This window comes from Tyto alba, unplaced genomic scaffold (genome assembly GCF_018691265.1).
Source record: "Tyto alba isolate M040663 unplaced genomic scaffold, T.alba_DEE_v4.0 Super-Scaffold_41, whole genome shotgun sequence".
Taxonomy (NCBI): domain Eukaryota; kingdom Metazoa; phylum Chordata; class Aves; order Strigiformes; family Tytonidae; genus Tyto; species Tyto alba.
Window position 1 is genome coordinate 19,369,360 of NW_024881317.1, and position 15,569 is coordinate 19,384,928.

The 15,569-nt window shown below is 39.4% G+C and overlaps 1 protein-coding gene across 4 annotated transcripts in view; it reads left to right on the forward strand.

Annotated features, from left to right (window-relative positions):
- Nucleotides 1-15,569, forward strand: part of TLN2 (talin 2) — a 206,143-nt gene that overhangs the window by 165,073 nt on the left and 25,501 nt on the right. For all 4 annotated transcript variants that reach the window (XM_042803683.1, XM_042803681.1, XM_042803682.1 and 1 more), the window contains 7 exons: nucleotides 196-342; nucleotides 1,843-2,009; nucleotides 3,431-3,614; nucleotides 5,679-5,804; nucleotides 7,041-7,157; nucleotides 9,372-9,557; nucleotides 14,735-14,842. In XM_042803683.1, the coding sequence (XP_042659617.1) occupies nucleotides 196-342; nucleotides 1,843-2,009; nucleotides 3,431-3,614; nucleotides 5,679-5,804; nucleotides 7,041-7,157; nucleotides 9,372-9,557; nucleotides 14,735-14,842 (1,035 nt within the window). The remainder of the gene's footprint in view (nucleotides 1-195; nucleotides 343-1,842; nucleotides 2,010-3,430; nucleotides 3,615-5,678; nucleotides 5,805-7,040; nucleotides 7,158-9,371; nucleotides 9,558-14,734; nucleotides 14,843-15,569) is intronic.

A 15,569-nucleotide genomic window follows, 5' to 3' on the forward strand; every position in this document is an offset into this window, starting at 1 on the left:
CCATGAGTAGATGCTATTATATCTGTCTTTTTTTTCTGTTCACTGCAGAGAGTATAGCGATGGGCAGAACATTGGTAATAATGATTCATCAGAGCGACCATGTTTCCATTTGTGTTGGCACAATGTACCAGCATGACATTTATTTATTCACTTTGATCTTGCTTCCTTTTTCCCTGTACCTCCTTTACCATCTAGATAGGGTTCCAGATCAGGACTCGGGTGCAAGAACTTGGCCATGGCTGTATCTTTCTTGTGCAAAAAGCTGGAGCTCTCCAGATTTGCCCTACAGACAGTTACACCAAAAGGGAGTTGATAGAATGTGCTCGTGCTGTCACAGAGAAGGTAAGACATTCCTCTATGTTGCCTCACAGTGTTTGTCTACCAAGCTTCCCCAGGGAGTAAACCAGTCAAATTGTTTGCGTTCAGGAAACTTTTTTTTAAAACTTTCCGTTACAGTACAATATTGGCTGAATTACGCTAAATTCTTACTTTTCTTTCAAGTGTTCAGTGCAGTTCATGTGCTAGATTAGCCCTTGCTCATGTCTCATAATAAAACATCAGTCTCATACCAGAGGGAGTCTGGTCCAGAACTAATCCCCAAGACATGAGATGGCACTTGTGCCTTATGAGGCACTCCCTTGGAAATGCTAAGTCCGCATGGATGGCCACAGTTACCAAGATGAGGTTGGTAGATTACATGTAATTTCATGTAGCAATGTCTTCCCTTTTTCAGATTAGACCGAGCCAATGCACTTAGAACCGCATCTTCAAACTGTCTGGGGTTTCTTGGTCTTTGGAAACATCCACTTCAAATAGATTGCCTGAGTAGTTTGGCTTTGCTGAACCTTTTTGATGGCGCCTTTCTCCTTTTGCTGGGCATGAACATTGAGAGTCACATGTCAGTTACTATTACATTTCACCAAACATCCCGTGTTCAGCCTGTGCTAGGATGCTCTTAGCTGTACATAATTTCTACTGTGTTGTGCCCCAGGAGTATCAGCAATTCCAAATTTAGGCAGGGGTAGACAGTATCTTGTAAGAAGAGTTAAAGCTGATAAGAGAAGTAATAATAAATCACAGGGACAACCTATTCGGGGTCAGCTCTGTATCTGAACAGAATCTCGGGAAGAACTGTACTATTAGAAGTCAGTATGCAAAGCCTCAGATGTGGATCCTTTCTTGCAAAAGCAGAATTTAGGACCATGGTGTGGCATGAGAACAGCATCCCAGCTACAGAGCTTTGTAGGTACAGTGTTATATTACATGAAATGGAGATCTGTAGCTTTTTTAGTGATCAGAAATGTTATAGATCTGAAGCCATATATTGCCTTTCTGTAATTTTCTATAAATATAACAGTATTTAGTATCTGGATTCAGAGACTCTACTTTTTAATTCTCTGATGTTAAAGTTTATATCTCTGCATTGTACGTGACTCCTGGGGTGCTTGAGGCTGGTGTTTGTTTGTGTGTGTTAGGGAAGAAGCAGTAGCTCTTGGCTCTGACATTTATCCAGGCAGAATTTCGCTATATTACCTCTGACTATTTCAAGGAAGTTTTAACTGATGTGCTTCATTCTCTGATGAACAAAACACTTCATTCTGTCTGAAAAGTGGATTTCCTAGCTCAAGTCCCCTTTAATTTGAGACAATCTTTATTTGTCACGATGACTACTGCACAAAGAGAGGAAATAAGAGAAAGGGGAAGGAGAGATTTATTAAAGTTTGCAAAATGGCACTGTGGAATGAATTTCCATTGTTGATTCCAGTCATGTTAAAGATCTTGCTTAACCCATAATGAGGCTTTCTTACAATGACCAGCTTGTTGCTTTAATGTTGTTTCCAGGTCTCCTTAGTTTTATCTGCTCTTCAAGCAGGAAACAAAGGCACGCAAGCCTGTATTACTGCGGCTAGTGCTGTGTCTGGGATAATTGCAGATCTAGACACCACTATCATGTTTGCTACTGCTGGAACCCTTAATGCCGAGAACAATGAATCATTTGCAGATCACAGGTCAGTGTAACTGAAAAAGATGGAAGAGCGCGTGCACAGGGGAACAGTGGAATTGGCAGAAGCAACTGGCATGTAGAGATAAATTTTTACCTTTCTGGATTCCCACGAATTAAATTGAGTTGAGGCAGTGGAGTGAGAAGAGAAATAGGGCAACTGAAATATCAGTAGAGGACACCAAACTTCACTTGGGTTATTTCTGTGAGAAAAAAATTTTAAAAAGCTGGGAAACATCTGCTGAGAGCACTTCCAAGAGAAGACTGCAACTGTCACACTGTTTTGGCTTTTTTTTTTTGTTTTTATTCAAGCTATCTCATTGCATAGACTGCCATGCGCTGTTATTCCAGTAGTGAAAATTAGCTGTCTGTGACACTGAAGAGGAGTCTTCTTTATACTTTTTTCCACCAGCTGTTCTTGACTGTCTGGCTATTTGTCTTGCTAAATCATGCTTATGGTTAATGCTGTTGTGGACAGCAGCAGTAGAAACGGCACAGCTACGCCATGCATTTTCCCCTTTGGCAGAGATAAGCCTATTTTCCCTTCAAGTAGCATCCGCAACAAAATAACCCCACAGTATTTTTCATCATGTTAAGAGATTTGCAGCGTCTGACTGTTACTTCTTTGCAGTAAAGCCCAGGGCTTCACAGCCAAGCCACTGACTTCACAGCTTAGTTGGCCTACACGACAATTGCATGGCCAGCATTTATTTCCTGCTTTGCCAGTTGCTTAAGAAATAGGAAAGGTGGTGCAGTGGTATGTAAGTTGCTGCCATTATGCAGACTGAAAGTCAGGGGTTTTCATACAGGTGTCATTAATTTCCAGGCTGACATTTTACATGAATATGGTTCTAGTTCTCAGTTAAATTGACTTGTTTGTGAAGTGCATACTCAAAATGGTTTCTTCTTGTACCCAAATGTTGCTTTGGATTTGTTGTCCTGACATGTCAAAACACATATACGGTGGGGGGGAACCCTGACTGGGTCACCTTTTCTGTTCCTTTTGCCATTCTTGCTGCTGCCTCCCTCACAAATAATTATTTTAGTTTCAAAAAAATATGCTGATTAAGGTGGATGTTTGACAGCTGTTACTTTCCTCAAATCACGGCCAGATTTTCTTTTGGTGTTAAAACGCAATGCTCTTGTCTGCTACTGCCCTACCTCATTTCTTTACTAAAATGACCCCATCTTGAAAACTGCTTTGCATCTAGCTCAGCATGTAATACTACTATTTTAATAGCCATCTTGTCATCTTTTTGGTTAACTTGAAACCTGGTCTGTGCTATATTATCATGAGTGGACACTGGCATGATGACTTACATAAGCTCTTTCATGTAGCTGTTAGTCACCATAACATTGAAAAACATTGTTTTTTTTCCTTTTCTCATTTTCCACTTGCTTCCCTGCTTCCTTTTTTTTTTGCTACAGGGAAAATATCCTGAAAACAGCAAAAGCTTTAGTTGAAGATACAAAATTGTTGGTTTCTGGTGCTGCCTCGAGTCAGGACAAATTGGCCCAAGCTGCTCAGTCATCAGCTAACACCATCACTCAACTTGCTGAGGTAGTAAAATTGGGAGCAGCTAGCTTGGGATCCGATGATCCTGAAACCCAGGTGAGATGTTTTAAGATTTTTCTGATACTTTTTAAAGAAGAGACCAGAGTCAGTTTTCAACTGATAAGACTGTGGGACTTCTGCTTTTAAGCAACACAATAGGGTTCATCTCTTCTGAGACTTTTCTGGGTTTACTCAGACATCACTCTTTTTTTTAGAATACAATCAAAAGGTTAAAGCACTGAGTGAACTAGACCAGCCTTTGAATAACATTTTTCCTTTTATTTCATAGGTGTGTTCCAGCTGGGATGCTTTTGGCAAAATATATGTCTTATTTTTGCTAAGTTGTGATTGGACCCTGACTCATCCCATTTTTGTTCTAAAGAGATTGCATGACTTTCTAGCTATTTACCCAGTTTACAACTGGGCTGTGTAGGCTATCAAGCTCTTGCCATTCTGTAGTTCTATCTGAGATAGTTTTCATTTAACTCAGAAACTTCAGCCTTGAATGTGGATTATCTCAAATACTTCTGCATTTGTTTGGATCTTGGTGAAATGGAGGGTGGCAAGCATATTGCAGATGTGCCTGTGGTGGTACCAAGTTGGTTTGAAAAAGCCTGCTTGTTTGCATAATTCTCCGAAAAGGGTGTGTGTTCTGTTTTTCTTGACTTGTATGATGGACTAAACTTCCAGGATGTTCTTCTCTAGGAAAATACTGCTGGAAGCACTTTTTTCTTTTTCTTGTTCTTTTTTTTTTTTTTTTTTTTTTACAGAAGGATTTCCGTAAACTAGCAATATTTGCAAAAATTTTATCACACATTGTTTTTCTCCATATGTAAAAGCCAAGAATGCGGCACTTGGAATAAAAGCTATTGTGCGCGAGTAATTATTTATTTGGAGCTATTTTATATTGCCAGTTTGAAATTGTAGGTGGATCATGTGTCCTGAATGGAGCTTTTTTAATAGCTTTAGCACATGATACTGTGACAACATTTTCCCATAGCAGCAACACTTACTTTACCTGATGCGATAGAGTTTCAGATGTCTTACACTGCGAGTTGCCACACAAGATAGGCTGTTGGATATAACAGAAGATCACATGAGCCTGTCCAATGTCTCAGGTTCTTATTTACATGGTCAGAGAGCTTCTGAACTACCAAAAGCTAAATAAACTTTTCAGGAAAAGCAAAGACTTCAACACTTCACTTTTGTGTAAGTTAGTGAACTACAAACACAAAGTAAAGAGGCTGTTTTCTTAATATCTATAATGCTACAGAAATGTATTTACTGAGAAGTGATTGTTACACACCCTTTCCCCCCCGCTCCCTGCCCAGAGCTTTCTCATTTTTCATGCATCTTTCATAATTTTCCTTAAAATGAACTCTTCTGAATTCCAGCAAACTACTTAAAACATCTCACTTTCTACTAGTGAAAAGGGCAAAGGAGAAGGATTTGGAGGAGAAAATTATTCTAATAATACCATAAAAAAATTAACAAGCCTGTTGTAGTGTCTTTATTTTGTCAAGGACTTGTCTGGGAGCTTGGGTTTAGGAGAAGGTATCTCCAGATGTGACTTTTCCTGACTTTAAGGCCAACCAAGTTATTAGGCATTTAATTCTGTGTAGCCTCTCACAGGCGTTCAACTTCCTTTTCCCTGAAAGAACAACTCCTGCTAACACCTAGCCATAGCAAGTACCTCTGATCTTTCAGTAGGCAATTTCAGAATTGGTACATAAGTGTAGCATTAGACTGTAAGCTTCTAATCAGTCTGTTCTCTTGCTCTTGTCTCTCTTGACCCAAACGGTGGAGAACATGGGAAAAAGTAAACCTCCTCTTAGGGGAGCTCAGAGGAGGGAAATCCTACCTGCAATCAACATTTCAATTTTTTTTTATAGCAAGTAGTAACTTTTATAGATCCTGACCGATTGTATGAAATGCTGTAGCTATCAACATAGCTCTTCCTCTTCCAGAATATTACATGTTTTACTGGAGTAGAGGGAGGCTGGTACTATTTGTGTATCAGTAGTAGATTTTTTTTTTTTTTAACTTGTGTTCTAAAAACCCTATCCTCATCCCGACTACCGTTTCTTGCCTGAGGCTTATGGCTATTTCTCATTCCCATAGGTTGTCCTGATCAATGCTATCAAGGATGTTGCAAAGGCTCTTTCTGATCTCATTGGTGCTACCAAAGGAGCTGCGAGCAAACCAGCAGATGATCCGTCCATGTACCAGCTGAAAGGTGCTGCCAAGGTACAACCTTATTCTTACGTTTTATTTGAAAGTATCTGTGTGATCACACTTGATAGACATGCAAAGCTTGGATTTCAGCAATTTCTGATTGCCTGAAATCTCATCTCTTTCTTTGTTTTGTTATCATCCTGGGATGATACAGAAAAATAAGCAGATACTATTAAGTTTCCATGACGCTATCAGTTTTTGTAGGTTTTCAGATGACTTTTGTGTTTTTTGATGGAAGAACTTTCTGTATCTTTCTGAAGAGAAATTTCTTTCTTTTGCAAGCCTGTATCTGAGGGCAGCTTCTCCTTTAATAATGTTATAGACTAAAATCTAGCCGGTATAAAATGGTACCTAAATACTACATTCTCAACAATGACATATACTTAGGATAAGCATGCAGCCTCCTTATTTAGACCTTGCAGGTTGGGGAAGGGAGGGGAGAATGGGAGGGAGGGTGAAAGGAAAGGGAAGGGATAAAAATCCCCTCCAATAACTCTACAGTAGAGTATTGCGCATTTCTGACACCTCTCCTAGATCTTTCCAGGAAGTACATAGGCATCAAAGCTCAGAACTCACACAGGTTACACCTTACCTGTGATATCTTTGTGCTTTGTTTTCCCTGCACCTGAGATGTATTATGACATTTGCCTCACAAAAATCTTACAGCTTTGTGTCTACAATCTATTTCCAGAGGTGGAGATTTAGGCAGAATTACTTCTGCTTTCACATTGTGAGAGTGGTGTGGTAGCTTCTTGCTTGGCTGGGAGCTCTTCTCACTCTCATGTCTGTTGCTTACCCGTAAGACCTGTGCCTCTCTTCCTTTCAGAGCACATGATAGCAGCGTACTGTTGAGGCAGTACTTGAAAATGACCCATCTAGTCAAGAAAAGTGGCTTCTTGGCTCTTCCTGCTGTGAAGAGCTCTCTGTGTTTTAAGTCATCATTGTCAAGAAGCTGACCTTTCTGTCTCTTCTTTCATTGTAGCTATCATTTATAAAATTCTTGCCAGAATACTCACACTTAAGATGGAATCACTGTGCAGTTAGTTGTGCTACATTTTGGCAACTTCCAGGGAGCCTTCAGAAACTGGACAACAGGAGAGTTGGTACAAGAACAGTTCAGGAAGCCTCTTAGACCCTGTTAGAAGTAGTAATGCTACCTGGCTTAATTTGCCTTGCTTCATACCCTGCTGTCTCTGAAAAGTGAAAGGAAGAAATCATGTATTTTTGTCTTTACCTCTCTCTTTTCAGGTGATGGTAACAAATGTCACATCACTTTTGAAGACTGTTAAAGCAGTAGAAGATGAAGCTACTCGAGGGACAAGAGCTCTTGAGGCCACAATTGAGTACATCAAACAGGAACTCACGGTACAGAACAAAACAGCCATACATGGTAGTTTTTGAAAGTATGCTCCTGTACTCAAACCAGCCTGCTCAGGCACCCTTCCTCAAGCTATGCTTTACTGCCTTGCAATGCATTGGGTGCGGTTTGCTTCTCTCAACCTCTTGCAAATCATCTCTGAAAGTACAATTACAATGCCAATTCAGCCTATCTACTTTCAGACGTTACAGGTTCCCACTTTGAGATTTGAGATGCTACCATCATGTACAAATCTGGAAGCAGCTGCTTCTTTAGACGTTAAGCTTTCACTACAGATACTCTTTTCTGAGTCCAGTGCTGTTCATTGTTTTTTTTGATCCTGGCCTTTGGTAATCATCAGCATCATAGCCATATTGCACCTGCAGTTTAATCTTGCTCTGATTTTTCCTTTATTATAAAATGATACTACTAGCGATACATAGCCTATCTGATATTCTGTCTGAGCAGGAATTAACAATAGCATGGAATTCTATCCTGATTTTAGGTGTTAGATCGTGACAATTGTTTTCCTCCCTCTTTAAGAGTACAGCCTCCAGTTTCAGCTTTCAGTTATTTTTTTTACTAGTACACTAGTCAGTGACATAAATTAATACCTGCATGTTTGTGAAAACATCTGATTTTTTTCCCTTCCTTTACTTACTTTACTTTTTTAATAAAAAACCTATAGACACGGTCTCCAGCAGAAAATATTTTGTTGTGTAGTCTGTGGATTAGCAACTCTTATGATGTAACTGCACTGGTACAGTTTTGCTTTGTCAAGTGCTCACCATAAAACATCTGTTTTTCATTTTGTGAGCAATGCTGTTGTAATGAGGAAATAACTCTTGTTTATTTTAATTATTTTTTTAAAATATTTGTATATAGTTGTTGGGAATTCGTATAGCATCTGCAGTGCTAAAAACTCCAGGTTCAGTTTCTGATCAGCAATGTTCTGTGCAATATCTAGTGCACGTTACTGTCATGTATCCTCATGGAGGCCTGGCTAAGTTACATTCCTTCCCATAACTCTGATCTAAAACCTGTCCATATCTGTCATTGAATGATTATGTGTTATCATACCTGCTTTCTCAGCTGGGTTGGTATCTCTTTGAAATGTTCCTCCTCTTCCTTTTATTTTTGTCAGCATTGTTAAGGAATGGGTCTGTGGTGGTGGTGTCATCTTTTTCATGGGCGGAAAAGTGGAGTACTGGGAGAGGTTTGAGGGGAACTGAGGATGGCATGTCTGTGCTCAAGAAAATGCATCAGGCTTGACTTGAACTCCAGGGCCTGAATCTGAGCAATGTAGAGAGATGTCCTTCACACATTTAACTAGACTATTTTTTAACATTGCTTCAATTTCTGGAGAGAGTGAAAAACTGATGAACCAGAAGCATCGGATAGACCAGGCTCATCTTTGTCCAGAAATTTGCCTCTTTAACCACTAGCTTGCTTAGGTTGCACTGTCTGTAGTTGAGAAACCTCTCCTGATTAATTTTGCACTCCGAGTTGCCTCTGCACAGTAGAAGAATGGCAAGCAAATACAGAATAAAGCTTGGGAAAAGGAAATACAAGATAAAAGTAAGGTTACCCAGCTCACATTACTTACATTTTACCACAGTTCATGTATTCCTTTATTCATGAGAGTAGTGTGTACTGTCAGATAATTTGAACTATTTCCACACAATTCAGCCTGCACAATTGTATCTTTAGGTTTCTAAAGGAGACTGAGTATAGTGTATAAGGCAGTGCTCCAACTCCACGTTTTTAAGAGACATTTGAATATTTTAGTGGTATTCTCAGTCTGTCCCGCAGTGTGCTATCAACAAGGACCCAGCTTTTGCAGGGGAAGGATCTCTTCATGTGAATAGACCAGCCTAAGCAGCAGTCAGGATGAAAAAAGAATATAATTAAGGGAATAGTAATTGTTTCAGTCCTTTAACACTGAACAGCTGTCTGTAACAAACTGTTATCCAGGTAGTTAAATGGCAGATGTGATGAATGGGTTAACCTTTTTTTGTATGCTTCCCTCAGCTTATTGTTTCTCTCTGCTGTCTCTGGGTGAGCAGGCTTATCAGGACAAGGTTCATGACAAGCAAGAATGATACTCAAGTACTCTAGATATGTTTCTAATTTCCTGCTGTTTGAAGGCTGTTGTCTCTCTCTCATGGTTGTTCTGCTTTGACTTGAATGGTATCAGGCTTTCCTTCTGCTTTCACTTCTAGGTGTTTCAGTCAAGCGAGGTTCCAGAGAAGACATCATCACCTGAAGAATCAATCCGGATGACGAAAGGAATCACCATGGCAACTGCCAAAGCTGTTGCAGCTGGGAACTCATGCAGACAGGAGGATGTGATTGCCACAGCAAATCTGAGCCGCAAAGCAGTAGCTGACATGCTAACAGCTTGTAAGGTAAAGATTCACTTCCTTGCTTAAGACTGATTTTATTTTTTTTTTATGTGTGTGCCTCTAAATCCCTTCAGCATTATAGTTTGTTCAGTTTCTTTGTATTAATGGTCTACTTTTCAGATGAGAAAGTTAATGGTTATCATCATTTTAAAGGAATATCCTTCTCAGAAAGGATTTTCTGTGCTGTGCACAAAAAGAAGCAGCACTGTTATTGACTGTTTTCTTTTTGTGAAAATTAGAAGTTTTGTTTGAGCTGAAATTTCCTAGTTTTCAGTCCCCTATTAAACTAGAAAAAAAAACAATCTGTGCAAGTAGAAGAATATGCAAATAATTCTGTTGTCACAAATATGATACCAATATTTCTAGGAACAGTGAAAGGAATCGCTCAGGTCTATTTTTAGTAGTACTTTCCCCCCTGAACAAAACCTGTTGGTTTGCTCAATTTCTTCTGTGCTTTTCAAAAATGTGTTTTGCCTTTGTACTGAAAATATTGATGCCCTGTTTTCTACACTTGCTTGAGCTAGACAACTTTCAAAAACTGACCCACAAAACTGGGAGAAAAGTATGTGTCATATGAATGGCTATTAAACCATTCAGCTTTGTTCTGAAGATAAGAAAAATCTAGACATAAAGTTTAAAAAAAGGGGATTATAAAGATCTCATTCCTTTTGGTCTTGAGTAGTAATACAAAAGTGCCTTTGCCTGTAAATTATATTTATTTACTTTTGCCTTTACATGTATGGAAGATGACAGTAAAATAATGGTGCTCTCTGTGAGGTGTCTGATTTTCAATATTTGGTCAAATCCTAACTGCCTACATCAGTCTCAGATTAATTTTTAGCCAAATACTGCCCAGGTGGAAGGATTATTTTTGTTTCTAAAATGATCCTTGTACAAAAGTACAAATTCTAATATAACTTAGAACTGGATTTATACAAAACCATTGAATAAAACTTTTTGACTTAGTTTTCTGACAGGATTTTTAGTGTCTGACTGTTCTTGACCACTTTGCATTCTTCAAATTTTGATTCTGTTCTCTCCACTTCATAAACTCAGGTCAACAAAACAAAGCAGCTCCAATTTGCATGGGAAAATTAAACAACTGTGCTACCTACATGAGAACTACCATAACCTAATATGTTTTAGGTACAATCCAGTTAATTGGAATTTGTAAGGGAGGCTAAGAACAGCTCATAGTTGTGCAACATTCTGACAAATTGATTCAGGCATGAATTCAGATGCTGAGGCACACTAAATGTCCTTTGTCGTTTGGAAGTGGCTAGTGCAGACAAATTTTTGCTTCAATCTCTTCAAACAGGCAGCAAATTCTCAGGAACAGAATCCTCTGTTTCCAAAAATATTATAAACACACTCATATGCACAGTATACATCCTGATACGTAATTTTGAACGTTTAATTATGAACATTCACCTTTTTATGTTTGCATTTGTCCCCACTTAATTTAATGGTTGTGGACTTCATGCACTGCAAGTGGCTGACAGGATGAAACTTCTTGCAACCTGAACAATGGGGGTCTGGCTTGCTGGAAAAGCATTTGTGATCTCCCAGGGAATTACCTTCACAAAGCAAACAGTCTACAGAAGGTAATTAGCTGGGACTCGTTTTACGTACCTGTATTGATACACTGACAAGGAGTAAGATCTAGTTTGATCTTGTCTAGCTTTCCTAAAATCAAGAACAGAATAAAAGTCTCCAGATATACTAATTTTGTGCACTATCTAAAACATACGACAAAATAGCCATGTGATTTAACAAAGATTTTAAATATTCACTTAGTACCAGATTTTATTTATAAAATCCACTTTCTACAAATTTGCTCAGAGACGTAGAAATTTTATGTCATTAATTTCTACAAATTGATCACTGTACAGGGCTTTTCCATGATAAGCCACATCTTTGAATTTTAGTGGTAGGAACTAGCACTCTCAGCCTCACAATGCTATAAAAGCTGTGCAATGCAGTGCAACTTGTTTTTTGTGATATTTGACAAATAATGGAGGGGTTTCCAGTGTGATTAAGTTAGTCTGTACAATAAGCACTGACGAATAATCAGATTTTGATGTCCTTTGGGCTAAGACAAAAGTGCATGTATATGATCAATAGTAGAATTGTATGGAACATAGCTCAGACTTCCCTGATGTCAGGAATTTAAATTTAAGTTGTATTTCATTGCTAGCTGCCTAAGGCAAGTAGTATAAGGGATTTGACTTATTAGAAGTTATATATACGCTTGTGCTTGTTCTGTTATACATGAATTTACAGTGCTCATTACTAATTCTATGCTTATAAGTAGATGCCATTTCAAAAGATGATGAGGTTGATTACTGCAGGATATAATGAACCAAGACAACTCTCATTAAAGTCGGTGGAAACACTGTAATTACATTTACAGAAGGTTAGAGCAGCCCCTAAGTTAATAACAGTTTTTGTCTTCATTACTTATTTGTATGAAGTAATGACTATGCAATAAGTAACCTGTGCATAAAATCACTATTTTTAATGATTGCTCTTGGAAAGAAAACAGCTATGAAAGGTCTGTCAAAAGCATGGAAAATAATGGAAGTGAGTAATACCTTAGATCATTACATAGCCAGAAGATTGAGGAAAATGATTATGAGGAAAATGATTATTCAGCTTTTCTCAGTGCTCATTAGATTGCATCTAGAATACTGTGTTCAGTTTTCGTCTGCCCAAAAGAAGGGCACTGATTAAACTGGGCCCACCCAGCCAGTTGGGGCTGGAGCACAGGCTCTGTGGGGAAATGCTGAAGAGCTGCTTGTTCAGCCTGGAGAAGAGAGGGCTTGGGGGGGACCTCACAACAGCCCTCTAAAACCTACTGGGAGAGCGGTGAGAGGAGACCGTGTCAGGCTATTAACTTAAGGTGCATGTCAGGGGAACGAAACACAACGGTCAAAAATTGAAACATAGGAACTTCCTTAAGCACTGGGACAGGGGCCTAAAGAGGATATGAAATTTCCATCTTTGGAGGTTTTCAAAAACAAGTGTTGTGGTCTGGATTTAACGTTGACCTGGCTTTAGGTTGGACTGTGAATACTCCAGGTTTCTTCAAACAGCACTGATTTTTTTACTCTATCTCAGCACATTTTACCTCTACAAGTTATTCATCAGTGCTGATGGGCTAGAAGTTGTAGTACTAGAGTCAAGTAGTGCTTTCTGCCTTACTGTTTTGAAAGCACATGAAGAGAAACCTCAGCATGAGGAAATAAATGTGTGTTCTGATTCTTCAGACACATGTTTTAGTTTGAGATGCTCCAGCAGGCTTTCTGTACAAGTCTGGAAATGTAAACATTGCTGTTGCAAGTCTTAACTAGTGTAGTGAGATTTCTGTTGGGATGTTTCTGGATTACAAAAATGTCTTCCTAAAATGACTTTATCACCTCTTTAGGGCGCTGTGAAGTATATAGTTTGTTTTAAGACTCACTGAACCTTAAAAATGCTCCCAAAATACTCTGATATCAGTCTTGGCTATATATGCAAAGCATAAAAAGAAGTTTATATTTCTCTCCTACAGATGTTTGCTCTAACTGCATATGTAACGATATTTAAGTGCAGAGGAGGCATGTTAGGGTCTTTATAATGTATTCATATGAAACACTAGGGGATCCTTCTGCCCTATTTGAAAAGGAAAAATGAGCTGTTCTGAATTTTGAGGGCTTCTGGAGCTTGTTTGAAGTATGCTGAAAATGGGGAAAATCCTATCCTGTGTTCTCCCACCTCCTTTCCTTTCAGATTATTTTTTGACAAGATGAGATGGAGGTGGCCAATGAGAGCTGGTTTTGTGCTCTGCTGATCATGAACTTCCCAGCAGAGGGAACCCATAGACCAGCTCCAGGCCCAGCTGACAACAGCGTTTGCTTGGGATGTTGAGGGCTGCAGGAAGGGCTCAAAATGCGTGAGCAGTGAGATAATCCCCCATCCCAATGGAAGACATGAGGCTGCAGGGGTGGAAGGAGTTGTTCTGTGAGAGGAAATGCTAATTTTTAAGATTTTTAGGAAGTCTCATTTGTCAACAACTAGCACTTCTGTTCAATAAGGAAGTTCCCTAGAAGTTTCTTTTAGGACATACACAGCTTGAGGAGGCTGCAGTTCCTACTTTTTATTAAAAATTAAGTGGTTGAATTAGTCAGGCTTATGTCAGATGTCAGACATTATACTTAGCAGAAATCCTCAAGAAGTCGAAGAACTGACTTTGCTTCTTCTCTGTACTTAAACAGATGGTTCCAGCACTGCCTGTTGCAGTGTTAAATCCCTATGTCAAGCTAAAGCTATTAATAAGCTTTTACTTACAATGTGTTACCAGATAACAAACAGCAGCTAATGCTTTTTTTTGGGCGGGTGGATTATTTGGTTGGTTTGGGCTTTTGTCTTTCTCATGTAGACTAACAATATTTTGGCACTTGTGTAGCACCTGCATTTGACCCATGCACTGGGCTGGTGGTTGACCTGTCGTTGGCCTGAAGTCTTCTGAGGCCAGCCCAGTGCTCTGATCTCTAAATGAGGCGGCCACTTCTGCTTTCACTCCTTGATGGTAGGCTGTACAGGCTTTCGATAAAAAAATGGGGTTTGCATGTTTCTAACCTGTAAGATGTAAACAGTCATATGTGGGTGGCAAAACTGCACTTACAGGTTTTATTTTTGTTTGTATTAGTAAAAAAGAAGAGCTGCAATAGCATAAACTTTGCACTGTAGAACAGTATATACACAACCAAAGAGCCCATTTTGGCCCCAAGATTTTTTCGAAGTGGTAGTTCTTCATTAGAAGAAATCATAAATTCTCCTGTGTTCTCAGATGTTTCTTCAAGGGTTTCTCTATTTGTTCTCAACTGGCAGAAAGAGTTAGTACTCCTGCTGACAGTACCTAACAAAGCACACTAAGAAAGACTGCAAATGCGCACCCAGACAGGAGGATGTACTGATAAGAGGAAAAGTGCTCCCAATGCCGTTCTCAGAACCGGAGCTCTGCTCCTCTTTGAGCACAGTTTGCTTACATCTTTACAACAGAAACTCTGGCTCTCAAGCTCAAATGTCATTTGCACATTATGAAGAAATCTCTTCCCTTCTCTTTCCCCTATCTTCTCTGTGTTGACCTCCTCTTGTGGGAGCAGTTTTGGGGTACTAAGGTTGTTTTGCCTCCTCAGCAAGCATCGTACCACCCAGATGTGAGCGAAGAAGTTCGAGAGCGAGCCCTGCGCTTTGGAACAGAATGTACCCTGGGATACTTGGAACTCCTGGAACATGTTCTCCTGGTAAGGAGCTACACGCACATACTGGATCCCTTCTGGGGAGAATAATATCTCTGACCTCTTGCTATAGAGGCAGCTAGTGACACATTTTTATCAGTTTGTCACAAGATCATGAACAGTGTAGTTATTCAGGAAAAGCAAGCTCTAAAGTAAACTCAGTGCTTCAGCTCAATCTGCGAGACGGAAGACTGGAATTACGTAAATAGGATGGAATCCTGGATTAGATCTGGAAGTAGTACAGGTCCTGACCTAAAAATGGTCCCTGATAACTAAAATAAAACAGTTCAGCAGACTTTTAAGCCCCCTATAACATTTAGACATATTAGGCACACTCCTGTCCCCCAGACCAAGGTAGTTACATAATTTTCATGAAAGCACTTTTATGTGCCTTTTGCAGTCCTGATTCCAAGAAAATGAGGCACCTACTCAATGCCATCCCAAAACCCCATGCCAGCCCTGCCTCACAAAGAGCTTTCCAACTCATGCCAGACATGAAACACCGAAAGCTCTGCATAAAACCTCTCCACTAAAATTCCAACTCATGAGTCGTGCTGTCAGTTGGCTTTTCTTGACCATACATAATTATCACATAATTACTGTTCTGATGCTGTTACATTTGTAGGAAGCAATAATGTGTGTTGGAACTAACATTTGTGAGATATTGAAGTTTCTGGAAGTGACTTAAATCAGCAATCAACTCTATAGTCACCCAGAGATTTAAGTGGCTTTA